This window comes from Tenrec ecaudatus, chromosome 1, assembly GCF_050624435.1.
Source record: "Tenrec ecaudatus isolate mTenEca1 chromosome 1, mTenEca1.hap1, whole genome shotgun sequence".
NCBI classification, from domain to species: Eukaryota; Metazoa; Chordata; class Mammalia; order Afrosoricida; family Tenrecidae; genus Tenrec; species Tenrec ecaudatus.
The window spans coordinates 166,669,138-166,694,640 of record NC_134530.1 but is presented as its reverse complement, the minus strand read 5'-3'; the positions used below and the strand labels follow the sequence as shown (position 1 = coordinate 166,694,640).

General features: G+C 59.2%; 1 protein-coding gene across 2 annotated transcripts; it reads right to left on the bottom strand.

Moving 5' to 3' along the window:
• Positions 1–5,900: 5,900 nt before the first annotated feature.
• Positions 5,901–24,637, bottom strand: NTRK1 (neurotrophic receptor tyrosine kinase 1). 2 transcript variants are annotated; one of them, XM_075540398.1, is made up of 17 exons: positions 24,426–24,637; positions 21,416–21,490; positions 21,134–21,205; positions 19,600–19,668; positions 18,034–18,179; positions 17,345–17,487; positions 14,404–14,536; positions 12,069–12,395; positions 11,644–11,661; positions 11,448–11,503; positions 11,129–11,231; positions 10,478–10,624; positions 9,957–10,087; positions 9,663–9,835; positions 7,729–7,969; positions 7,180–7,338; positions 5,901–6,086 (listed from the first exon to the last, which is right to left on the bottom strand). In XM_075540398.1, exons 1-17 carry the CDS (start codon positions 24,635–24,637, stop codon positions 5,901–5,903), a joined length of 2,391 nt encoding a protein of 796 aa, XP_075396513.1. The 2 variants fall into 2 exon arrangements, with proteins under 2 accessions (XP_075396513.1, XP_075396514.1); XM_075540399.1 differs by lacking the exon at positions 11,644–11,661.
• Between the last annotated feature and the right edge of the window lie 866 nt (positions 24,638–25,503).

The following is a 25,503-nucleotide window of genomic DNA, read 5'->3' as shown; positions in this document are numbered from 1 at the left end:
GGAGTTCACGGGGGCCACCCTGGTGATGCGCAGAGGTTGAGAAGCAATTAGCAGGGCTGACAGCCTCAGGAGCCACCTAATCCCCAATGTGCTGGCCCATGGGAAGGCAGAGAGGGTTTGTGGGGAGGGGGCGGTCTGCCCTGCCCCCACAACCAGGCTTGGACTTGGACTTGGACTTGAGAAGGGTCCTGCCCTTCCCCTAGCAGGAAGATGCAGGAAGGCTAGATGGAGGGACTTCCATGAAGCAAGAGGGATGGGGGAGACTGGGGCAAAGATGCTGAAGTGTGGTGATAAGGGATGTTGGGCAGGGGGGGTGGGTGATGTGTCTGGAGCGCCCAGCCCCCCCCCCCCCCCATCACATACACACAACCGTGCCCCAGCTGAATCCTATCTCTCGCTGGGGACCAGCTCTTGATTAATACCAACATCAGCCCTGAACACTCTCCCCTCCTGGCCTCATTGTCGTTAATTACCTCCTCTCAGCCCAGCGGAGGGGAAGGGACTGCACACGGCAAAAAACCCAAGTGCCTGACCCCATGCCCAGAGAGGCCACCCTGTCCCTCCTCCCTGCTCCTCAAGGAGGGGGCGGCGGCAGAAAGGAGCTCAGAGGAAGGCAGGCAGGGAGGGTAGGAGGAAGAGCAGCCCAGCCGGAGGGAGGGAGGCTGGCTGTGCCTCTGTCCCCAGGCCCTGCCACTCTCGAACCCTCCAGACTGGGGCAGCCTAACTCCACCACCAGGTCCCTGGGGTCCATCTGTGGGACACACCCCTTCAGATGCCAGGTTGGGGACGGGGTTACACAATGCAAGCAGAGTGCCAAGTGCATTCAGGCGTCCACAGGGGCTGTCAGACACAGATCCCAAACCAGACACACAGGGATCGGAGTGCCCACCAACGACCACCACCCTAGGGCGGGAAGGGGAATGACAACGCATCCCACTGGGAGATACCACCCAGCCCCATAAACATAAGCACCCACAGACATAAGCACCCACGGTGCTCAAATGACACCCAGGGTGGCCCAGAGGGGACCACACAGGGTTTGGGGAGACGCTCAGCCGCTGTGATGGAAGGTCTGTGTGTGTGGAATCCCTGCCTCCTCCCCACCGGACTGCCACCTTGAACCTGTCCAGCTCCACTGCTGCTTCTCCCTGAGGTCTTTCCCGGACCTCCCAGCACAGTCTGATGAGCAGGGACCCAGCCCACGGCAAGCTTTAGGTTAGAATAACTATTTGACCCACCCTCCAGTCTATTCCTTGCCCAGGACTGCCAGGCCTGGCTCTCAGCCCCTTCGGCCTTCCCACAGCCTTCATCTTCCCAGTCAAGTCTGTGGGAGTCTGCCTCTAAGAAGGCCCAGGCAGCCCAGTTTCTACAACAAGATATGGGTGAGGGGCTCCACGAGCTTTTTCCAAGCCCCTCCCAGCACCCCCGTGAGCCCTGTTATAAGACCAAGCGAGCCTGGAGACCCAGCGGTTGATATCCCTCAAAGATGAAGACGCTAATAACTTTATCCCCTCTGGTCCTCCGACTCCTGCCTACATTAGCTCTGACCACAGGCGGGGGCAGCTGGGACCTGCAGTGGGCGGGCCTGGAGCTAAGTAACCCCTTCTGATCCAGGTGGGAGGCAGGAGGGCAGACTGCAGGAAGGACTTCCTGGATCCCAGGAAGGGGAGGCCCAGGGAATGGAGTAAGAATTCTGGGAGTGAGTCGCCCCCTCTCCTGGAAAGAACTCCTCAGAGACCTGACTTGGTGAGGTTTTGTGACCTCAGGAGCTCTCAGCAGGCCACCATCACCCCATCTAGGCCTGGAGAATGCAGGCCTGGTGGGGCTAGCTTTGAGGGGGTGTTCCCACTAGGGAAAAGCAAGGATTGGGGTGGGTGGGGTGTAGTCTGGGCCCTGTCCGATCAGAGGGAGAGGGAAGCCCTTCTCCTCCCCTCACTGAAGCCAGCTGCAGCAGGAGGGGGGTGATTGAGATCGGGCACAAAAGCAGCTCCTCTGTGAGCACCATCCCCTCAAAACACAGCTGTACCCCAAACCCCAGGGCCAGGGCAAATACCGAGGCAGGAGGAGGAGGAGGAAGAGAGAGTCACAGGAACTACCAACACTCTGGAGCACCAACCGCAGGCCAGACCCTACTGGAAAAGCTTCACACCTGGAGTTTGCTCAGCGCATGCCTGTGATCCTGAGTTTTCAGAGGATATTAAGGCACAGAGAAGTCGAGTAACTTGTCCAAGGTCACACAGCCGCTAAGCGGCAGAGGCAGGCACTCTGGCTCCAGCATCTAGGCAGCACAGCCCAGGAGAAGAGACGGGCGGTGGAAGGGGTGGTGCCGGGGGGAGCAGCTTCATGGCAGGCTGAGCTGAGAGCCCTTGGTTCACAGAGCTAGGGTGGGGTGGGAGGGTCTGCCCTCTATCTCAAGGTCTCTTCCCGGTTCCACATGCCCGTCTTGACTCTCTGTGCTGCGGTGGGCTCCTTCCTCTCCTCCTGCAGCTCCATGTGCTGACTCTGTCTTGTCTCTGTCTCTGCTGGCTCCAGGTGGCTCTCCTCCCCACCACCCCACAGCCAAAGCTGCTCAAAGTTTCCATCTTAGCACTGAACTAGCAGCGGGGAGGGGGGCAGGCAGAGAGACAGCCTGGAAGGCACTGGTGCCTGGAGCCTGGGACTCCTTCCCTGCAAGACCTGGGCTGCCTGACTCAGCCTGGCAGGAGGCTGTTCAAAGCCAGGATTGGGGGGGGGGCAGAGGGATGGGGGGGGTGGAGAGGTGGCTTGGGCCCTCTGGGGACTGTCCCCGGCACCACCAACTGGGCAGCCTGTCCAAGGCCACTTAGAGAATTTGGAGAGACAGGCTTGCTCCAGCTAGGGCTTGGAAAGTCCAAGACCCCTGGAGTCCGGACTCCCCTAAGACTTTGTCATCAGTCCAGAGGGTCCAGGGGCACAAGCCGCCCCCTCCCTCACCCTGCAGCTCCAGCACTCTGCCTGCCTCATTCCTGGAAACCGGAGCAGCTGCTCCTGCTGTGCTCTCCTGTCGGGAATCCAGCCCCTGAGGGAGCAGTTGGGGGAGGGAGGCAGGAGACACAAACTGGTTAGGAAGTCAGGAGGTCAGGATGGCATGCCCTCCTGAGTTCTTTGAAGACCCCATCCTAGTTCTGGGGCCCATGAGGAGCTCACTAGGTGCTGAAGCACAGATTCCTTCTCCCCAGAGGCACAGAATAGCTAGCAGAGGCCTCCTGAGAAAGGAGAGTCCTAAGTCATTTCCTCAGTGCTGTGTGTCTCTGAGATGCACACCACCCTTTCTGGGCAGCAGTCTTCCAAGCAGGGGAGCCAGGGCTCTCTGAGAAGGAGTGATAGAGTGAGGGGCCTAGTGCAGATCTAGGGGGCCCAGGTGTCCCATTCCCACAGCCTTAGGATGCTCTCCTGGCCCCGGCCCACCATGGGGTCCTCCAGGCCCCATCCCATCCCATCGATCCCTGCAAGTGCGCATCTCAGCTGGTGCATGGCCCCTTGTGGGGAGGGGTCGCTAATGGACTTGGCACAGTCAGAGGTAATTAACAGGGAGGGGGCAGGGGCAGCAGCAGGGTGGAGGGGGCACAGTTAATGACAATGGAATCCAACAGTTATGAGTGATTATGTGTGTGTGTGTGTGTGTGTGTGTGTGTGTCCAGGCTGTGGGGTAGGAGGCCAGGGCTGCCTGTTCATGTGGATTGAGGAGGGGGGAGGGTCCTTCAGGCTACAAAGCCCCTCCCCACCCTCAGTACACCACCCCAGCCCAGACTGCCCCGAGCCAGAGGGAAGGGCTTCAGTGCCTTTTCCCAGACCGATGCACGCTAGCCAGTTCCCCCTGCCATGCTCTCCCAGAATTTTCCTTTCCCTGCCCAAACCTGGTTCCCAGAACAGCTCACCTTCAGGGCTGACCTGCCCACTTTTCCCAGCAATGCCCCAGGCAGGCAAGGGCTTTAGGAACCGCTCTGGGCCCTGGAAATACCCCAGGTGCCCCAAAGTCCCTCCTCCTGCCTAACCTCCACCCCTCAGGACCCAATGTCAAGTTCATTGCTCCAGGTCATTCCCGACCCCTTGTAGAACTGTCCCAGAGGGTTTCCAAGACTGCCCCCTTTGTGGGGGTGAAAGACAAGGCTCTCTACACGGTAGGTAGAGTCACAGTCTGAGAAACGCAGGGGGCCGGGGCGTTCTGCACTGTCCTCAAGGGTTGCTGTGAGCCCAGACTGCTGACTGACTGACCGACTGACAGACTGACTTCCTGGCGGTGAGTTTGGCTTTCCTCTCCACCGCCCACCCCCTTCCAGTTAGCAGCCGGCCGAGTGCTTAGGCGCTGTGCTACCAGGGTGCCCTCCTGTTTCTGAGAACTCAGTGTGGGGCCAGCCTGTGTCCCAGCCCTCGTTTGGCCTGGGAGGCTCTGAAGGCTGAGGCGGGAAGAGGAGGCTGGGCATGAGACAGAGCTGGGATCCTGGCTGATCTCTGGGATGCCTGTCCCACCCTGTATATTTCCTGTGCTCCTCTGCCCCAGCCCCCCTTCAGCCTCTCCATCTCCCTCTGTGGTCACTCAGCACATCCTGATATCTGCCTCTGCCCTGTCTCTCTGAGCTTCTGTCCCTGCCTCACCTGTTGGAGCTGAGCCCCTCAGCAGGTACCCTCTCCTCCCAATCACTCCCAGTGCTTTCAGCAGGGGTGGGTACAGCCCCGCCCAGGGTAGGAGAGGAGGGCCCTGAACTTGGCCCTCAGGGACCAGCTTCGCAGGACTCCCCATTAATCAGCCTGTGGGCATGGGTCAGTCCTCCATTAGCACTAACCAGCCTGGACAAGAGGCAGACGCCACCGGCAGGGCCTAGGGGTGATAAGACCCAGATTGAATCATGGGGATGGCCAGGGCTGGGCACCCAGGGACAGGACTCCGCCGCCACCAGATTAGCCCTGGGGAGCCGTGGGTTATTGCAGGAAGTAGCCAGGTGATTGGAAGTGATGGGCTGGGGAGAGTGGCAGGGGAGTGGGGAGGAGAAGGGAGGGAGGCAGGAGGGGGGAAGGTCACTCCTGCCAGACTCTGGGGTAGACCAGGAGCCTTAAGGCTGGCGAAGATGGGGGCAGGACCCAGGGCCCCCCAATGTGGTGGGGATAGGAGGACCTCACCCACCCACTCAGGTCACTGGCCTTTCCAGAGGCAGAGGGCAAGGCAAGTCCCGCCTCCTCCTTGGGCAGGAGGGACAGCGTCCTCAGCAAGGCACCGCCTGCCATTGCCCATCTCTAAGTGCTGATGTCAAGGTCCTTTGTGAGAGTGGAGAGGGAGGGACAAGGGGTCCTGCTGCTCTCCCTCCCTGCCGTCCGCACACACATAGCCACTCGTGTGACCGGGTGCTGCTCTGTTCAGCACGAGTAAGAACCCACCCACCAATGCCCCCACTCTGTCCACCACGCAGCTCACTTCCGCCCATCCCGCTGCATGTAGCCCAGGGAGAGGCAACGACCGTCTGAAGGCCTGGGGAACTTGACCTGTTCTCCAGGACCGAGATCCAAACCATAGCCCTAGGGCATGGGGATCGGGAGTAACAGCTGCATAGAACTGGGGTGTGCGGCTAAGGGAGGATCCCCGAGAATTATCGCCCACACCCACCCCTGACCTGAGTCCCAATACCCCTCCTCCAGGAACAACGTCATCTCAAAAACTGGCAGGAGACACAGCCAAGGGTTAATAAATATGATTGCTATATGGCGGAACCCTGCCTCAGAGAAGCAGAGACATCCCCCACTTCCGGCCCCCACCAGCCCCTCCAGCATGCTGAGGGTGGGTTAGATGCTTGCCGACCACCCTGTGGGGCACTGGGAGCTACGGGAGTCGCTGAGAGCAGGGAAACCCCAGCCTGGAAGCTTCCTGTCCCCAGTTCCTGGGCAGGCCCCTAGCCCAGGACATCCAGGTAGACGGGAGGCTCCTGGGCCAGGGCCTGCAGCCGCGCATGCACATCCTTGATGCTGTGGCGTTGCTGAGGCTCTCGCTGCCAGCAGCCTCTCATGATGGCATAGACCTCTGGTGGACAAGCGCGTGGCCGCTCCAGCTCGTGGCCCTGCGTGATGCACTCAATTGCCTGGAGGAGAGGAGTCGAGGGAGACAGAGAGGAGAACACACAAGGCTGGGGGCAGACAGGTCACACAAGGTCTCTGGGCCTCTGGGCTGCTAATCGTCTAGGGACACCGCACAGCGACTCCCAGGTTCCTGCTGCTCTGACTAAGAGCAGTGCAGAAGGCTTAAGGACAGACATTGAAAGATGGGTTGGGGACAGAGAGCTCTGGGAGGGCCTGCGATCAAACCCCAAGAAGATTTCCCAGGAGGTTGAAGAAAGGGCCCTCGACCTCTCAGCTCCAGAAAGGGCAGGCTAGAGCACCCTTGAAAAATAATTGGTTCCCGATGGCAACCTGTGTACAGATGTGCTTGACACAATGGATATATGTATGGATTGTGATTCGAGCTGTAAGAGCCCCCAATAAAATAAAACATTTAAAAAAACGATTGATTCCTATTTTAAGGTAGAGGGCAGCCCCCACTTCCTTCAATCTTCTGCGGGTACCACTCTGTGAGGACCTAGTGCCTCCAAAAAGAAGCTACAACAGGAAGGATCAAAGTTAGACTCCAGGAGGGACCGTTAGAGGAGCAAAGAGAGCCACAGGAGAGACAAGGAGGTAGATGGAGAGGCCTAGGGCCTCCCCCTCACATACATACCCCCCCATTAGGAGACTTGGGTTATGGGCGGCACTAATCTCATTCCTTCTCTCCGTGCTTGAGAAAATTAAAATCTATAACCCTCTCCCCCACCCCACAGCCTCCAGGGAGCAGACTGCATTAGGCCGAGAAATGGAAACTGACAGCTGCGAGCCAAGGAGGGGGTGGAGGAGCTGCTGGGGAGACGGAACACCTGGGGCCTGTTCAGGCTGGGCCTGGGGCGGCCAGGGCTGTCCATCTGAGAGTCTAACCTGCGGCCTTCTGACCACCGGGCTGAACTTTCTTCCCCATGTGGCGCTCCCCCCGCCCCCCCCCCCGCCCCCCCGCCCAGAGCCTGTGCCTACCAGCTCCCGGTGCCCCTGGACCTGGTGGGGCCCTGAGCTTCGGAAGGAGGGCAGGCGAGCACAGGGGGGGGGCGGGGGAGGGCTGCGTGGGCCGGGCCGGGCCGGGGCGGGGCTGACCTCGGTGTTGGAGAGCTGGTACCACGGCTGCTTGCCGTAGGTGAATATTTCCCAGAGCACCACGCCGAAGCTCCACACGTCGCTCTCGGTGGTGAACTTGCGGTACAGGATGCTCTCGGGCGGCATCCAGCGGATGGGCAGCATGGTCCGGCCTCCCACCTGCGGGCGGGGCGCGCCGCCGCGTCACCATCACCGGCAGGAGGGTCGCCCGCCGAGGCAGCCCGCGCAGCGCGCCCCCGCCCCCGCCCCCGCCCCCGCCCGGCAGGCATTAAAAATAAATGCACAGGGGTTTCGGGGCCAGGGCTAAGAGGGAAAAACCGATGGTGCACTTTCCGTCCGTCCCGCAGAATGGAGACAGACCCGCTGCTACTAGCGGTCGAGGGGGTAGGGGAGCAGGACGCCGTGGGGGAGGGGCGGTTAAAAACCCAGAGCCAGAGGGTCTCAGCCCCGCCCCCTCACACCAGAAAGGGAGGGCGTGCCGGGAGGCGTCCAGGTGCAGGTAGGCTGCAGCTTGGGTCCTGGGAAGGGGTGGGGGCCAAAGGCCCTTACACGGTAGTAGTCGGTGCTGTAGATATCCCTGCTCATGCCGAAATCGCCTATCTTCACCACTAGCCCCTGCCCCACCAGACAGTTGCGCGTGGCCAGGTCCCGATGAACGAAGTGCAGGCCGGCCAGGTACACCATGCCAGCGGCCACCTGGCTAGCCACGGCCAGCAGCTGCCCCAGTCCCAATGGGCCAGGAGCCACGTCCTCCTTGCTGGCCAGCAGCTTGGCATCAGGTCCGTGGGACCTGTGAGAGAGGTAGGGGTGGGGAGCATGAGGTAGAGGAAGGAGCTGTGGCGTCTGGCTATGGGGCAAGGGAGGAACAGGGAAGCCGATGCTGGCATGGGCTCTCAGCAGAGCCTTCTATCTCCACAGCAAGGCCCTCACAGGCCTTCAACTCCAAGTGCACCATCCCCTGAACTCCAAGTGCAGCATCCCCTGAACTCCAAGTGCAGCGTCCAGATACCCACTGCCCTACCTCCACTTTTGGCCAATGGGAACTCAGGCACAACCCACCCTACGCTGAGTTCATACCATCCTGATGATCCTGGCCCTGCCTCAGTGCAGGGTCTGGCCTCTCCCTCATCCCACACCCTCCATAAGCTCCCCACAATCCACAGGGTAAATGCAGACTTAGGGTCTCTTTCAGCTGAATTATGCAGCCCTGACTCCCACAACAGATGATTGGGGACCAAATCTCAACTATCAAGGGACAACCACACAAGGGCTTTGTCCCTAGCCCCCCACCCCAGACTCTGTGCCTGCACCCTGGGAGTCCCCCTGACCCTCTTCTCTCTCCCACCCTCACCCTCAATATCCAGCCAGACCTGTGGGGGCCTGCCTGCTAAAGGTTCCCAGATTGATGTTCTCCACCACCACCACCACCTCCCGCCCCTAGCCAGCCCACCAGATGAATCCTGAGCTTTCACCTCATTCCTCATTCCCCAAATAGTCCTCATTTGAAATGGACACGTTCCGGAATTTATGAAAATGATCAGTAACCTAAATAAACCTGCCGGAGGGGTTCTGTCCCAAAGCAAAGGCACGAATTCTTAACATGTAAGAGCCCGCGTTTAGGAACTGGCTTAAGCGTAAATCGCCACCTCTGTCTGTGTGTGTTTGGGGTCTATGAAAGTGTGTCTACACAATACCCCTCCACACTGATCTACAAGCACATACAAAATTAACAACAGAGACTCAAACTCCCTGTCACTGTCCCGTTGATAGGACAGAGTAGTACTGGCCCGGTGGGTTTCTGAGGTTGTAACTGTTTATAGGAGCAGGCAGCCTCCTCTTTCTCCCTCGGAGCCAGTAGCTGGTAGCAGTTCGGAGCCAGTAGCTGGTAGCAGTTCACAGCCCATCGTGTAACCCACCAGGCCTTAACAACAACGGCATGTAGTGCCCCTCGAGAAGCCCTGGTAGTGGAGTGCCTATGCATCGGGCTGCCAACTGCATGGTCAGCAGTTCAAAACCACCAGGCACCACTCCTTGGGAGAAAGACAGGCTTTCTACCCCCTAAAGAGTTATGGTCTTAGAGACCCACTGTTGGGAAGCAAACACACAGGGTCAGTTCCAACCCTGTCCCCTGAGATCGCGCCGGGTCAGAGTCCAGTGGATGGTAGTGGGAGGGTCACGCATGAGTGAGTAGTGCCCCTCCCACAGTGCCTGTTCACTGCCCTCCCACTGCCGGCCACACACCAATCAACCAAGCCACCGTCCTAACAGCTCGGCTCCTCCTCACTGTACTGGTGCCACTGCCTACCACCCAACAGCTCCTTGAGGACAGGAGCTGCGTCTGGCCCCGTCCTTCTCAAGCACTGCACCTGCTCTGTAGCCCAGCGCTCAGGAGGGACCAGCAGATTCCTCAGCCAGTTAGCAGAATGGGAGCAGGAATGGCATCCTTGGGCCCAGGGCCCAGGTCAGGGGTCAGGCCCTCATACCTGAGGAAGCGGTTGAGGTCTCCGTGCCGCATGTATTCAAAGACCATGAGCAGCGGGCGGCCCTCCGTGCAGACTCCGAAGAAGCGCACGATGTGCTGGTGCCGCAGCATGGTGAGCAGCTCGGCCTCGCGCTGAAAGTCCTGCCGCGCGCTCTCTGACACCTCCTTCAGCGCCTATGCAGCGGGCGGGGCACGCTGGGTGGGCCAGCCCTAAGGCCCCACCTCTCGGATGGCCCACCGGACCCTCAGCACCAGTTCTGTAGCCCATCAGTACCCAGAAGCTGGGGAGCCTCACCTTCACGGCCACTAGCATCTTGTCCTGCTCGGGCAGCAGGTTGTGGCACTCGGCCAGGAAGACTTTCCCAAAGGCCCCCTCGCCCAGCTCCCACTTGAGCACAATGTCACGGCGTTTGATGTGATGGACACCTGAGGGAGGTGCAGGATCAGATGGAGCCCCAGACTTAGGAGGGATGGGGAGGAGAGAGGGCAGGGCTGTCTAGTGGCGGGGAGGGGGTGCTGCGTGTTGCAGTCTGGCACCCAGCCCACGGAAAGGAAGGGGATGAAATTCGGTCTCTGCTCCTTCCCTGAGCCCCGTGCCCTGGTCGGGGCTGCATCTGCCCAGGGAGGACACAGTACAGGTTAGCTCGCCATGGCTCAAAGACAGGCGGCCTCCCCCCGAGAAGGGTGTGCTGGGGCAGGCGAGGAGTCAGGGAGGGATTGTCCAACCCCTGGGTGGGCCGAAGCTGTGGCCCAGGGCTTCTCCACGCACACTCACATGTGGGCCTCCCCCACCCTCCACCCAGCATGGCTCCTCACAGGCATCACTGAAGTATTGTGGGTTCTCGATGATGTGGCCTTGAAGCCCGGAGCCTTTGCCTTCAGTGGGGGACAGGGAGCTGCCACCTAGTGTCATGAAATGCAGGGACATGGCCAGCCCATCTTCCGGAGCCAGCACGGCAGGGCCTGAAGAGGAGACACAGCCACACTCAGGGGTGCAGCCCAGACACACACCCTGGACCCCATCCACCCTGGCAGGCGACCCCGCTGCCTTGTAGCTTACAAAGGGAGAACAGAGCAGCTCGGAAGCCAGGCAGCAGCCAGGGGGAAGAGAAGACACCACGGCCTCTCTCCGCCTGGCTCGTGTCCAACCCCAGGCCCCACGGGCACCAAAGAACCCCCCACTCCCCCCGAAGAACCCAGACCTCCCAGACTCACTTAGTGTTTGACTACAATCCAGCCACCAATTAGCAGCTGCTGCCTCCGACACTGCTGCAGCACCAGCACACACTCACACTCACCCTCACACACTCACTCACACAAGCCCCACAGCCAGGCCCAGTGTAGACCCCCACATGCCCGCACCCTCTGGAACACCACCTGTGCACAGCCCCCTCCCAGACAGAGGGCAGAGTCAGGCAGAGTCAGGAGGAAACAAAGCCGGTAGGACAGACAGCCCTCCCCACTCACGGTTGATCCCAAACTTGTTCCTCCGGCCGCATTTGTTGAGCACGAGGAGCATCGTAGAAAGGAAGAGGCAGGCAAAGACAGCCAGGCCCACAGCCACGGAGACCTGGGGGAGGGGGGCAGATCCAGGGGGTCCCCTGTACTCCCAGAGCCCACCCCCCCCAGCAACCTGTTTCTCCTTCCCTCTCAGAGCTCACAGATCTGCCCAGCTCCCCAGGGCCTGGCCGAGACTCCAAGGGGAGGCAACAGTGCTCAGACCAGAAATGACATGCGGGTGAGCCCCGCCTCCCGCACGCTGCGCAGCCTCCACGTCCAAGCTCACCCCAAAAGGTGTCTCATCCTTCTTCTCCACTGGGTCTTTCGAAGTGCTGTTAGTGTCTGTGGGGACAAAGGCCCGCTCCAGCCCTGGCCCCAGCTGAGCCTGCAGGGTCAGGTGTACCCCTGACCGCAGCCTTGGCTCGGAGACCACGCATCAGCGCCCCCATACCCCACCCCCCACCCCTGCCCAAGCTACTCACCAGCTGGCGAGAAGGACACTGCAGCAGGAGGAAGGAGAGAATGTGGTCAGCTGGGGGAAGGGGGTGGGTGTCCCTCACCCCTGGGACTCATCCTTCCTGGGGTGCGGGTGGGTTGGGGAGGGGGGCAGCTCTGGGCCTCAAGGGAGGGGATGCACTGGCCCCTGCCCAGTGGGACACTGTATGCCCGGGGTGAGGTTTTCTTCAGCCAAAGCAGGGTGGACAGGAGTCCTTGCGCTTGGACAAGGGGGCAAAGAGGCCAGCACAGAGCCCGAGGACCCCAACTCTGGCTCCTTCAGACACCAGATGACACCCGCGTGTCTGGGACCAGACAGCCACCTTCTGGGGCGTCAGGGGGAAAGTGGGAAGGAGGCCAGGGCTCCCCAGCCACCTGGAGCAGCTCCCCGGGGTTAGGCTGGCCCTCGCACCGGGGATGGGGTCCTCGGGGTTGAACTCGAAGGGGTTGTCCATGAAGGCGGCCATGACGTAGGCGGCCGCCCGGCCCGACGGGTTGGTGGCCAGCAGGGTGTAGTTGCCGTTGTTGACGTGCGTGGGCTGGTTGAGGCGCAGGCAGCCATGCCGCACGGTCTCGTTGGCCGCGGGCTCCAGGAACTCGGTGAAGATGAAGTTGGTCTCGTTGAGCACGGAGCCGTTGAAGAGCCAGCGCAGGGAGGGTGCCGGCTGCCCGTCCACGGAGAAGGGGATGCACCAGTGATGCAGCTCCACGGGGTCATGCAGCTCCACGCTGGCCGGGACTGCGGGCCGGGCGGAGGGGGCAAGAGAGAGAGAGAGAGAAACCTGAAGGCAACCGGCCAGAGGGCTGGGAGACATTCGCAAAGACACGTGGTTGGAAGCAACCAAACCAAACCAAAATAAACCCCAAAACTCACTGCCTTCAGTCGATGCCGACTCACAGTGACCCTATAGCACAGCGTAGAGCCGCCCACGTGGGTGTCTGAGGCGGCAACTCTCTACAGGAGTACAAAGCCCCGTCTTTCTCCCAGAGTGGAAGCACGTGGACAGTAAATCTTAACCAGGCAGCAGGCCAATCACAATCAGACACAGGCTAACTGGTGGGTCTGAAATGAGGTAACAGGCCAGGAGAAATAGGCACCAGGGGCAGAAAGAAATGAACGTGCGGCTTTTATCAGGGTAGAGAAGAATGAGGTGTCATGAAGCACAGTAAGATGGGTTAAGAGACCTAAGACTCAAGCAGACATACAGTTTAAAAACCTTGGGGAATGTATGGAAGGAAGCCCCTAAATAGAAAGAAAGAAAAAGATACATGCACCGTATATACTCGAGTATAAACCAACCCGAGTATCAGCCGAGGCACCTAATTTTACCACAAAAACTGCATTAAACATGTGCTGAAAGGCTCAGTTTATACATGAGTATATCTCTGTGTGTATATGTATATATATATACATACACACGCATATATGTATGTATGTGTGTATAGACATATTTGAGAGTTCTTTTTAAAAGTTCATGGGGAAATGGGATTTTTTTTCCACAAGCTTTTAGAAGCTCCCTGGTACCCGCCATACTGCCTCCCGACTCCCATCGAGAGAGAGCCTCAGACACGCACACTGGGCAGGTCTACCCCATGCTGCGGGTCATGTTCTGCATCGACTTGGTGGCAGAGGGTACCTTGGCGTCGTATATTGGAGCACCACTCCTGGGGGGTGGCATGAACTCCTGCTCTCCCGGCACCAGGGCAGATGTTAAGAACAGAATACTGAGAGTTGGCTTCGGTAGCACAAATGGTAAACTTGTCATCAGTACAGAGATGGCGTGAAAATCCATGGAGTGTTCCATGTGAGACATAAAATACGGTTTAAACTTAAAACACTGTTAAAGGACAAACATGCCGTTGGGCGAAAGATCTCTGACATCGCACTGCATGGCGTCGATGCCAACTCACAGGGACTCTAAAAGGCAGGGTAGAGCCGCCCCCATGGGGCCACTATTTTACAGGAGTAGAAAGCCCCGTCTTTCTCCGAGGAGCTGGCTGGTGGCTTTGAACTGCTGGCCTGGCGGTTACCAGCCCAAGGTGTTCCCCACTCACTACCCCATCAGGGGTCCTTGGGCAAAACACCCTAGGTATGAAGTCCTACCTACAGCACATTGATCTGAGGCACAGAAAGGGGCCAGAAGCCTGGCGATGGAGAAGCACAATGTGGAGAATGCCTTTGGGAAAGGGGAGAAGATCCTTCCAGGAGGCAGGCTGGGGACGGAGGGGGCAGGGGGTAGGGAGAAGAGGTCTTCTGAGACACAGGTTACAATAGTTCGTGTTGAAGGAGTGACGTTTCCATGTGCATTACATGGCACAGGAAGAGGGGCTGAAAGGGAGGGTTTACGTCATGCCATTTGCTGGTGGACCTAAAGAAACCAAGGTGGGACCCTAAAGGGGTGACTTTCCTCGTTCTTAAAAAAAAAAAAAGCCAGGATGCAGGGCATAGGGTGCAAGCAGCAGTGACATGAAGCCCCAGGGGCAGCGAGGTCGTCATTCATTCGATCCAGGCCAAGGTAGCAAGGCTCAGGCAGGGGGCCCAAAGGAAATCCATCTGCATCCCTCTGGCCTTGAGGAGCCCCATGACTTCCTCCAGAGGATCAGGTTTTCATGGGAATCTGCAAACAGCTGGGAGGGAGCAGCTGTGGAGACACTCAGCTCACCCCTTTCCTGCAACCCACCCCCCCCTAGCCTCACATCCTCTCTTCAGAGAAGGAGGGGTGCTGGGGCCGCCATGGGAGACTCACAGGAGACGTTGACCTGGACGGGGACCTCAGCCCGGCCCACATTGTTCTCCGCCCAGCACGTCACATTCTTCCGGTTGAGGTCACTGGTGACATTGATCAGGGTCAGCCACAGAGATGTCAGATCCTTGGATATCTGGGTCGTCTAGGAAGAGAGGAAGAAGACAGGGAATGTTTCCGTGGCTTGGGGCTGGAGTCAGGGGCTGGAGCAGATGTCTTTGGGGAACCCTCCGGTTACAGAGGGAGGAGAAAAGAGGGTTGGTGCAGGGGGTGTAGGGGGGAGCAGGGAGGGGTGGGGGAGAGGGAGAAGACACGCCTCCTCCTTCAGCGTGTATTCATATTCTGGGTTATTTGTTGAATGATCTGAAAAGTCTAGACCAGTGGTTCTCAACCTTCCTGAAGCCGTGGCCCTTTAATACAGTTCCTCATGGTGTGGTGACCCCCCCAACCATAAAATTATTTTCGTTGCTACTTCATCACTGTCATTTGCTACTGTTATGAATTGTTGTGTAAATATCTGATACGCAGGATGTATTTTCATTGTTACAAATTGAACATCATTAAAGCATAGTGATTCATCACAAAAACAATATGTAATTCTATATTGTGAAATATTTATTTCTTATGACAAATCAATGAAATTTTGTCTTGAAGCATGGTGTAGCATGGGTAATGGTCTTCACGCCAGGGAATTGTATGTGGGCATCTCTGCATGTGGGTGGACCTGCCTGGAGACGGATAGAGGAGCGGTGTCTCCGTTCCTGAGACCATAGGAAATATGTGTTTTCCGATGGTCTTAGGCGACCCCTGTGAAAGCGTCCTTTGACCCCCACAGGTTGTCGAGACCTACAGGTTGAGAACCGCTGCTCTAGAGCATGACCAGGAACCTCTAAACAGGCACAAAGCACCCCAAATCCAAACCACCCGTCTGAGCAGCTAAGTAGAGGTAACAAACCCAGAGGCCCCAATGCACACACAGCTCATCGGAGAGCCGCCTAGGGCCTTGCCGCTTCTCTTTCTATCCTTGATTACACGCCGTCCTAGCAAATTAAGTCTCCCCGGGAAAAGATCAGAAGCGGGTGGTTCTGATCCAGGCCGCAGAGACCAGCCCAGCGGCAGCACCGCCTCCTGTTTGGCGGATGAAGGCCATGCGTGCGCTGAGAGGCTAAGGGGCTTGACTCTGAATCATCATCAAAAGCCTGAGTCAGGTTGGGGATTCGCTTCCCGAAAAGCCCCGGACGCTGAGAGCAGTCACGTGACTCGAAGAAGGCGCTTCATTCTGCTGAAGGATGGTTTTCTTGCCTGGTAAGCTGAGAAGGTGGACGGTTTATACCTTTTGACGTTTTAGAAAGCCGCGTTCATGGCATGATGAAAATAAATGAAGTGGTGAGCCGACATCTCCCTGGAAGTGTCAGGTACGTGAGACTCCGTTAATCAATGCCAGAGGAGGAGAGGCGTCTCCGGGCTGCCACCAGACACTTGGGTTCACAGAATCCAGAGGAGCTTTTCCGAGCAAATTCTGGGTTCTGCACAGGCAGTGGGCTGACCGCTTCTCGCGTCTGGATGGCCTGCGCTGCCCCGGCTCCTCTTGGCTGCCCCTCCTGCAAGTCACCCTGGTCCTGGTGCCCCATCGCTTCCCTTGGAGCGCCTCTGACACCCTTCACTCTCCTAATTGAGGGGGTTCAACCTCCCTTCCGTTCCATGACAGCCAGTTACAGTCCGACTTCTCTCCATTTCTAGAAAGCCCACGTGATATGAACATGCAAACCCCCCCCCCCAAAGAGAAAAGCAAACACCTAATCCCCCCAAACAGGCCGTGGATGCCAGGCCTTGCCACGGATGGAACGGAGCGACCTGGTGTGCTTTTTGTCACTGCACCCAGGCAGCTTTCATCGCTGAAGGGAGAAGGGCAGGTCAGTGAAGGCGTGGCCAACATTCCCTTCGCCAGGTCTGGGCTCCAGCGGCTTCCGCAGCTGAGCCCCTGCACCCCTGCTCACGGTGCCCACCCGTGGCTCCCTCCAGTGTAGTGCCAGGAGCCTCCAGCAACTCTAGTTGTTGACTATCCTCCCAAAGTGTTACCTCCAAACTGAACAACACCGACACAGCCCAGCCCCACTGGACCAGCCCTCTGCCTCCCAGGGCTGGACCCTGTGTGTACACTCTTGTGTCCCAGTTGGGACCAACTTTTGGGGTGAGTACCAACCTATTTTCAGCCCCCATTGACCTTGCCATCAACATCTCCCAAGGCTTAGTTAGCTATGGCTACTTCGAGCTGCCCATCACCAGCCTGGGGCCCAAGGGCAAGGTCTGGGCAGGTGCCCAAAGACATGTCTGGATCAGAGAGACAAAGGCCAGAGAAGTTCCAGAAGCAGGACATCAGAAGGCTATCGTGTCCACCTCCCCAGCTTCCAGATAAGAAAAGCAAAGCACAGGTCCGCCGGGAGAGGTTTCCGAAAGCCGCTCTGAAAATCAATTAGCCAAAGACCTGAACCAGAGCCTGCGCCTCCTGGTTCATCATCTGTCCACGAAGAGGCGACAGCGTCCAGAAAAAGTCCCTGAAGGATCCCCCCCAAGCACACCCTCTGGTGCAGGAGCATAGTGACCCCATCCCACCCCCATCTGGGGCTCCGTTTCCTTATCTAGAAAAGGGTGGTGGTAGGGACAGATGGCCTGCCGGCTCCCTCCCATGGCCTGTGAGGGCTCTGAGACCCTCTCTTCTGCAGCCAGCATCTGCTTCCCACAGCAGTGCTCTGACTACATCCAGGTGGCCCTGTGGAAACGGGGTCCCTGCTGGAGCAGCATCCCCCCCGGGCTGCCCCACAGCATGAGCCTCCACAATCTGCGCCCCCATGTGTGCCTCATTCATTGCTGTCTCTCCCCCACCACGTGCCTTTCTCTCCATCCTTGCCATCGCCCTCTGGAGCGGGCTTAAGGGGTTCCTCACCACGACTGTGGCTGACTCCTCCAGGTCCCCGACGATCCAGCTGACATTCTGCAGCTCCTGGCCCTCCACCTGGCACTGCAGCACCACGCTGTCCCCCACTTCCACTGATGTATTGAGCTTCTGGACCTTCAGCCTGGGCACACCTGAACAACCAAATGCCCGAGGGCTGCCAGAGCTGAAGTGGCTTCCCTCACCCTGCTCAGTGACCCCGAGTCCCGGCAATGCCACCCTCCCCTCCCCACCGCCCTCCTGCAACCATAACCTTCCACTCCCTCCTTTGCCACTGCGATTGATCTAGTAGATGTTAACTGAGGGCGACCCTCTAGAACAGACAGGAGTCCGGTGGTGTCCTGGTTACATGAGCTGCTGACTGCGAAGTCCACCACGCAAACCCACCTGCTGCTCAGACAGAGAAAGAGGAGTCTCCTACTCCCCTAGAGAGCTGCAGTCTCTGAAGCCCCCCCCCCCCCCCAGGTAGTTCTACCCTATCCTAAAGAATGGCATGAGTCAGTGCATCTATAGGATGCACTGGGGGAGGTCCTTAACCACTGCCCCACCAGGCCTCCTGTCAGTTCCTCCGGCCCTGACCAGTTCCCGAAACTCCCCTTGAAGTGCTCCCTGTCCAAATCCTGCTCAATGCCCACCCTCTCCCCAGACTGGCACCCTTTGCCAGCGCCCCCAGCACCTACCACAGCTGATGTTGGCTAGGAGGGCCAGGGGCTCCTGCTGCCCACACTGCAGCTTCTGCTCAGCAACTCCACCCCGCCCCTCAGCCTCCCAGTGCTGCAGCCAGAGCAGGCCACAGGAGCAGTTCAGCGGGTTCCCGGACAGGACCCTGGGGGAGGAGGGGGGGGTAGACACCAAGAGAGTCAGGAAAGAGCCTGACGAGCCCCAGGGAATAAAGTGACAATGGTAAGGGGAGGTGCCATTAGACCACAGCAAGGTGTGTCCAGAGGTGAAGGAGTGAGGACATGGAGCAGAGATCCCTCTCCTGGAGCCTGGTCGCCAGGGGAGACAGAAAGAGAAGGAATGCAAGGGGATAGTTTTTGGCTGTAAGGAGGAGCCACGTCCTGGTCCACACAGCAAGGTAAACGGCCCTTGACAGCAAGACAGACAATGTCACTGATGCCGAGTGAAATAAGGGCAAGTGGTGGGTTATCACGTACATGGAATAGGGGAATGCATAGAGACCAGGTGGAATAGGGGAATGCATAGGGGCCAGGTGGAATAGGGGAATGCATAGGGACCAGGTGGAATAGGGGAATGCATAGGGACCAGGTGGAATAGGGGAATGCATAGGGACCAGGTGGAATAGGGAAATACATAGGGACCAGGTGGAATAGGAAAATGTATAGAGATAGATGGAATAGGGAAATGCATAGGGACCAGGTGGAACCCTGGGGGCAGATCTGCAGGAGAAAGAGGAAACTTCCTGCTGCCACAGAGTTAGACTCTGAATCACACCCCGATCCAGAGGGTCCCTCCGAATGTGCACCAGGCGCAGTGGCAGTGAGCTTTGAGGGAGTGAGAGAGAGGGAAACTAATGAGCTGGGAGGGCTAGGGGAGAGTGCATCTCTGCTCAGGGGCCCTGGGTCTCTGTTAACAGTGGAACATCCTTTGAGGACAGTGAGCACCGCTTGCCCAGCATGATGAACAGAATCAATGTCACAGAGTTGTGCATGTAAAATGTGTTGAATTGGCGAATGCCTTGCTATCTCTTTCTAGTCACAAAAGAAAGAAATAAAGCAAAAACAGGTGAAAACAAAAACAGCTGGCTTCAGGCTCCCCAGGTTGGCAAGTCAGATGGGAGCTTTCAGTGTGGGGGTGTGAGGAAGGGCCACCACTTCCAGGCCAGACCTGCCCCACCATCCCCCGCCCCGCCATCCCAGCACACCGCGGCCCACCCATCCCATGAGCATGGTGCATGGGGAACGTGAGCAATGTCCCCCTGCACAAATTCCGGAGTCCTGTGGTCACTCAGAGAATGGGGCCAGCCTCCATGCACACAGGACCCAACATCCGGGCCAGCGACCCCCCATAAAGGAACCTGCAGCCCCAACTTTCATGGCAGGTTTACAAGCAGGCAGGGATTCAACTCACAGCCAAACACTCAGTCCCCAAAGAAACAGCCCCCCCAGTTCCACACACACACCATGACATGCCATCACACAGAGATAAGTGCGCACACACACATGCACACACATTCTGCCCTCGCCCCCCCTCCTCTGGCCCCTGGGGGTCAGCACCACACTCACAGTTCCTGTAGAGAGAGGCCCTGGACAGTCTTCCAGGAGAGAGACTCCAGAGAATTGGAGGAGAGGTCCCTGCAAAGCAGAGGACACAGAGACCTCGCTCTGACCAGTGGGGAGGAAATTGCCATCTGGCTCCCCCTCCCCAAACTTGGCCCAAAGAGGCAGGGTGGGGTGGGGTGGGATGGGTGGGAGGAGACAGGACTGGGGGAAAGCTGGTCTCCCTCCTTGGGACAACAAGGGTTAACCCCACTTAACCCTCTCTCCAGACCCCAGAGAGGGGATCTGAGACAACAGCCCCTCCCCTCTGCTGTCCTAGAGCCCCAGCTGGCAAAGTGCTGAGGCCACAGCTGGGGGAGGGGGCTCCATCTGGGCTCCTCCCCCCCCCACAGAGCCCAGAATGGGGCCAGAGGAGGAGGGGGAGGGCTGAGGCTCCCACACTCTTGCCCCACTACCAGACAAATGACAAGGATTTCAAAATACCTCTTCAACCCCCATCCTGCATCCCCCTTTGGGCCCCTCCTAGGGGACTAAGGAAAGTCAAGACTGAAGGAACCCCGGGGCCTCCCAGCCCGCAGATAGCTGCAGAGGTGGAGAAAGTGGGTCCCAACAGGGGCCGTGGCAGCCACACTGGAAGCTGACTCAGGAGTCACCACTGCCACAGGGCTCTGTGCTCTGAGACAAGCTACCAACCCTGGGACCTTCTGCTCTGAGCCCTGTCCCAGAGAGGAGCCATCGTGGGGGTGGGACGGGAGGGGGGCTGAGTTGCGGAGACTCTAGCACAGAGGGAGCAGGAAAACCCCTCTGTGAGAGCCAGGCCGGAAGCTGGGTATGGGTTCTCTCCAGCACTTGCTTCCTTGGGGTCTCAGACTAGGACCCTAAGCTCTCTGCTTCTCAGAATCCTTATCTACAAACTGGGGGTGACCTGCAGTCTCTCCCCAGACTGGGAGGGTTCATGGACACAGGTTTGCCAGGTGTCCTTGAATGAGATGCCAGTAGAACTGCTCGAATGACCCATCCCACGAACCTCCCACCTGGCTGCCTATCCCCAACGAGGGGCGGTGACCTGGAGTTCCTGCCCTCAGAAGGACAGGGAGGGCTCTAGGCTGTCTCTTTTGGAACCCTTTGCCTGCCCCACCCCCTTGGACCTCTACCAGAGAGATGGCTGTGGGAAGGGGGAGCAGCTATCCATGGAGCCAGGTGGGCAGGCATTGGGGGAGGCAGAGCCCCAGCTAGACTCCAGGAGCCCAGTTCCCATTGTCCCTTGCTCCCTTGGAGCTGGTGGGCAGCAGCTGCTGGGGAAGGAGATGGAGCGAGAGCAGGGAGCAGGGAAGCAGGGCCTTCTAGCTCGCCAGGGTGGGAGCGTGGGGGCCCTGCTCTCCCCAGCACATGAGGATGCAAGCTTCCCAGGAGAATGGGTGCATCTCCTTCCCAGCCCAGGCAGGGGCCTTCCTCCCAACAGTCCCCAGGGAGGTCGGAGCCCATGCATGGCCCCTGTCTGGACGTCCTCCCACCTCTCCGCTGGGCCCTGACCACTCACAGGCGGCGGAGACGCGGAGTGAAGTGGAAGGCATCTGGCGCCACGGAACGGAGACCACTCTTCACGAAGGTGCTGGGGCGGGGTGGTGGTGGACAGGATTCAGCGACCTCCCCATCCCACCCCTGCCCCCAGGCTGAGCCCTGGAGCCCCCAACGCTGCTCACACCCTCCTTTCCTCAGCAACTCCTCTGATCCCTGAGCTCCTCTGCCCGCCCCAGCCCCTCAGCCTTCAGTGCCCCCTCCCTGGCCCTCTGGTCCCCAATCTCCCACCACCCCATCTTACAGACTTCGCAGCTCCCCCAGGCCCTGCAGGTCCTTGGACTCCAGCATCTGCAGATCCTGCTGATTCTCGATGTAGCTGTGGGGGAAGGGGAGGGGTCACAGGAGCCCACCCCCCCCATGCCTTCCCCTTGACCACACATGCATGTGCACTCGCACGCACACTCATGCTCCTATGCACATACAGACCCGCTCACACGTGCAGCATCGCATGCATGCGAGTTCACACTTGCATGTGCATTCATATACGAATTGATGCATGTCCACACATACACGAACACACACATGTACATGTGCAACTATGCACACCCGCACATGTGCATACACCGCCACCCACTCACACGCACACACAACACACATGTACACTCCCACACAGTCACATATGCACAGAAATATACATCTTCATGTTCTGAACATGTGCACATGCTGGCTGGCACATATACCGTCATATATGCACACATCTCTCTGGCACACACAAACACGCATGCGCACACATGCATGCTCACAGATGCCAACATGCAAGACCATTCTCAGACGGGTTACGGCTTGGGTATGGGCAGGGCTGCTCCCACTCAGCAACAACAGGGCCTGTCATCCTGAAGCACGTGGCTCCACAAAGGGCCCCATGCCCCACCCTACACGGAGAAAGCCCCTTCGGTGGTCATGCAGCCAGGCGTCCCCAAACAGGCCTGCTGCTCAGGAGCCACCCTCTGGGCCCACCCATAGCCACTGGGCCTTCCCCACATACAGGCAATCTCAACCTCGCCCTACTTCCAGCAGAGCAGGGCAGGGGCATAAAGGCTGCCAGTCTGCCACCCCCTGACAATCCTGCCCCAGAGGGAACCAGATGCTGAAGGAAGAAGGAGAGGGGATTATGGGAGAATGGAGTCAGAGACGAGACTAGACGTGTGTGTATGTGTGTGTGTTGGTGGGGGGGAGGAGCACAGACCCGCTGACCACAGCGGGGTGCAAAGGTACAGTTGCGGGGGAGGTGGGCAAACAGAAAAGAGAGGGACAGAGCAAACAGAGATATACTGAAGAGAAAAAAAATGACAGGAAGAGACTGGCAGAGAGAGAAAGACAGTCAGTAAAAGGAGACAGATAAGGGAGAGACAGTGAGTGAGATAAGGACAGAGAGCCAGAGATAGAGAAAGGAGGGAGAGCAGGTATGTGGGGAGGGGAGCCGGAGGCCCCAGCCCTGCCCAGCTTCTGGACTTGACTTGTCAGGGAGTTAGTTCCTAAGAACCCAGGCTGCTCTGAAATGGCACGTAGATCACACACACACACACTCACACTCTCGCCTGACTCACTGCCTGCACTGTTCTCAAAACTGTGTCCCCATCATGTTCCTTCTCCTAATTTGGGGAGGCCCAGGGTCATCCTGAGCCAGCCTCTCTGACTCCCCACTCTCCAACCTTGGTCCCCACAGGACAGCCAGGGTTAGGGAACAGCCTCCAGATGACCCTGGGGGAGGGCACACCACCACCTTGCCCCCACTGTCCATGGAGCTGAGAGCCCTAGGGGCCCAGGGAGGGGGAGCAGACGCAGTGGCCGGCGTGTGTGAGCTGTCAGGCAGTGTGCTCAAAGCTGCCTCATTCGTTTGGGTTCATAATCAATCTGTCTATTCGAGTCCATTATCTCCTCGTTAGCTCTGCGGGGGAGGGTGGCTGAGAGAAGAGGGAGGGGGGCCCAGCAAGCAGAGGTGGTGGGCCAGGCTGCTGCCCCACCCAAGGGAAGGGGGGCATCTCAGCTTACCACCCTGCAGGCCTCTTACACCCTAGTCCAGTCTGCCCACTCTTCACCACCCCCAGAGGGCTGGGGTTTGGAGGGGACATGGGATGGGGGAGCACCAGTGGGGAGCATCCAGGAGCCCGAGCCCAGGGTGATGAGGGAGCCGGATTGGAGTGGCAGTCTGGCCCGAGCCCAGGGTGATGAGGGAGCCGGATTGGAGTGGCAGTCTGGATTCCCATGCCTCCCACTGTGCAGGGACCTAGGCCCAGACTCAGAGGAGGCCATCTCCTCTCTTCTTAGTCTCCCTAGGGCCATTAGAGAGAGAGATTGAGTACCTTCCCGTTAATTACTGCAAGATACCCGAGTAACTCAGTGCCAATTATTACAGACTGCTCAAGTAACTTCCAGACAGCCATGGCCTCTGCCTCTCGGGTGCCTGCCAGCCCATCTCTACACGAAGCTAGCCCCCTTGTCCCCCTCTAGGACCAAGGCCACCGGAGGAGAGCTATCCAGCTGTCTGTCTCTCCTCTGGAGGTCCTGCTGGCCCTGCTGGCCACAGAGAATTCTCAAGTATTTCCCAGCCATCACCATGTGATGCTGGAGTACCTCTAGGCCAATTATGACAGAATACTCCCATAGGTTTCACCAGCTGCTAAAAAGTGCTTGAGTATTTTGTAAGCAATTACTGTGGGCTGCTGGCAGACTGCAAAATGCAGGCAGCCCCCACCCTCTTCTCACCCCCCCCCCAGCTTTGAACCCTTAAGGGAGGCGGCTCTAGGGCTGGTCCGCAGCCCCCAGTGCAGAGACTAGGGTGGAAAGGGAGGTGGAGTTGGCCAGAGGGAAGCCAGGAGGGGATCCTGCCCGCATCTAAATCCTACTCCGAGACCTGGACACCGGGCGCGGATAGCTCAGCACCTCCCACCAATCGCCGTTCCATTGCCCGGTCCAGGGCAGGGGCTGGCATTGCCAGGCCATTATAAGGGAAAGGGCGGTCAGGATGCCTAAGTGCGTCCTGCTGCTGACCACCTCCTTCCATGGGCTGAGGTCCGCACGGCTGCTTCCAGATGGCAGGGTTCCGCAAACGCACCTGGAGGCCCACCCTCCTCCTAGAAGCTGGCGCCCCGCTGCCCTACGTCCTAGGCACCTTCTGAGCTGTGGCCACGGCGCCCGCAGGGCAGTGGTGGCAGTGGGCAGCACCGGAGCACCCAGCAGCTAGCTAGTGTGTCCGCACCCTCGGGGCATGGGTACGCCTGCCCTCGCCCCTATGCCCACTGGACACTCACAGCTCCGTCAGGTTCTCGGTGCCCTGCAGGTAGCGGAGGCTCTTCAGGGCTCCGGGCCCGGTGCAGCGCAGCCCCGAGGGGCCGTGGGGGCAGCAGGCTTTGGGGCAGGAGGCAGCGCCCGCGGAGGCCAGCATCAGCCACGCCAGCAGGCTGCCCGGGCCCCTGACCCGGCCGCGCGGGCCGAGCTGCCCGCCCCGTCCGCCTCGCAGCATGGCAGCGCCGCCAGCCTAGCCCGGGCTCGGCCGCCGTCTGTGCGCTCCGAGCCGCGGCCGCCGGGCCTCTCCGGACATGTGCGCTGGGCGGCGTTAAAGACCCAGCCGGGCCGGGGGCGGGGCCAGCGCCTCGGCCCGCCCCCTCTGGCTCCCGCCCCACCCCTCCTCTTTGGACCCCCGCCCCCCAGCCTTGCGGAGAGCAGGGGCTTTGAGAAGTTGACACGTTTTTCCTTCCGACCTAAAGCAGCTGCATCTGAGGATGTGAGGAGGGAGGAGGCGAAAGGACTGCGTTGGGAAAGGCTACCGCCCAGGTCCCCCTGGCCGGCCCCCAGCCTGCGAGCTCCCTTAGGGCGCGCGTGCCGGAGGGAGGGTGTTTGCCACTTGGGGTAAATTAGGGGTACGAAAGAAGGAGCGCCAAAAGGGTGAAACTCCCAGCCTGGGGGAGGAAAGCGGAGGCGAAGCAGAGAAGGGGAGTACCGCCCCCCGTAGCCCGAGGACGGCCGCGGGTGCAGACCCCGCCCTTCCACGAGCGGCCGCGGGGTGGCGCCAGAGGCAGGTGCGCCGGACGGGGGCTCCCCGCTGCGCCCCGGCAGAGCGGCGGGGTGCAGCGGTCTAGAGCCGCCAACGCTCTGCGCCTCCGCGTCCAGGGTCGACGCCCGACCCCTACTCGCCAGCGCTGGCCCCGGGTCCGGCAGGGCCGGGCCGGGCAGGGTTGGCATCGATCGCCGCCCTGACAAGAGTATCGATTTCTGCGCTGAGAAATTAATAGATCTTCTCTGAGGTGCTCGGACGCGGGAGCCGCCCGCGGGTGGAGCTGGGAACCCGTGGACTTCAGGAGGCACCAGGAAAGTCCCGGGATCCCCAGC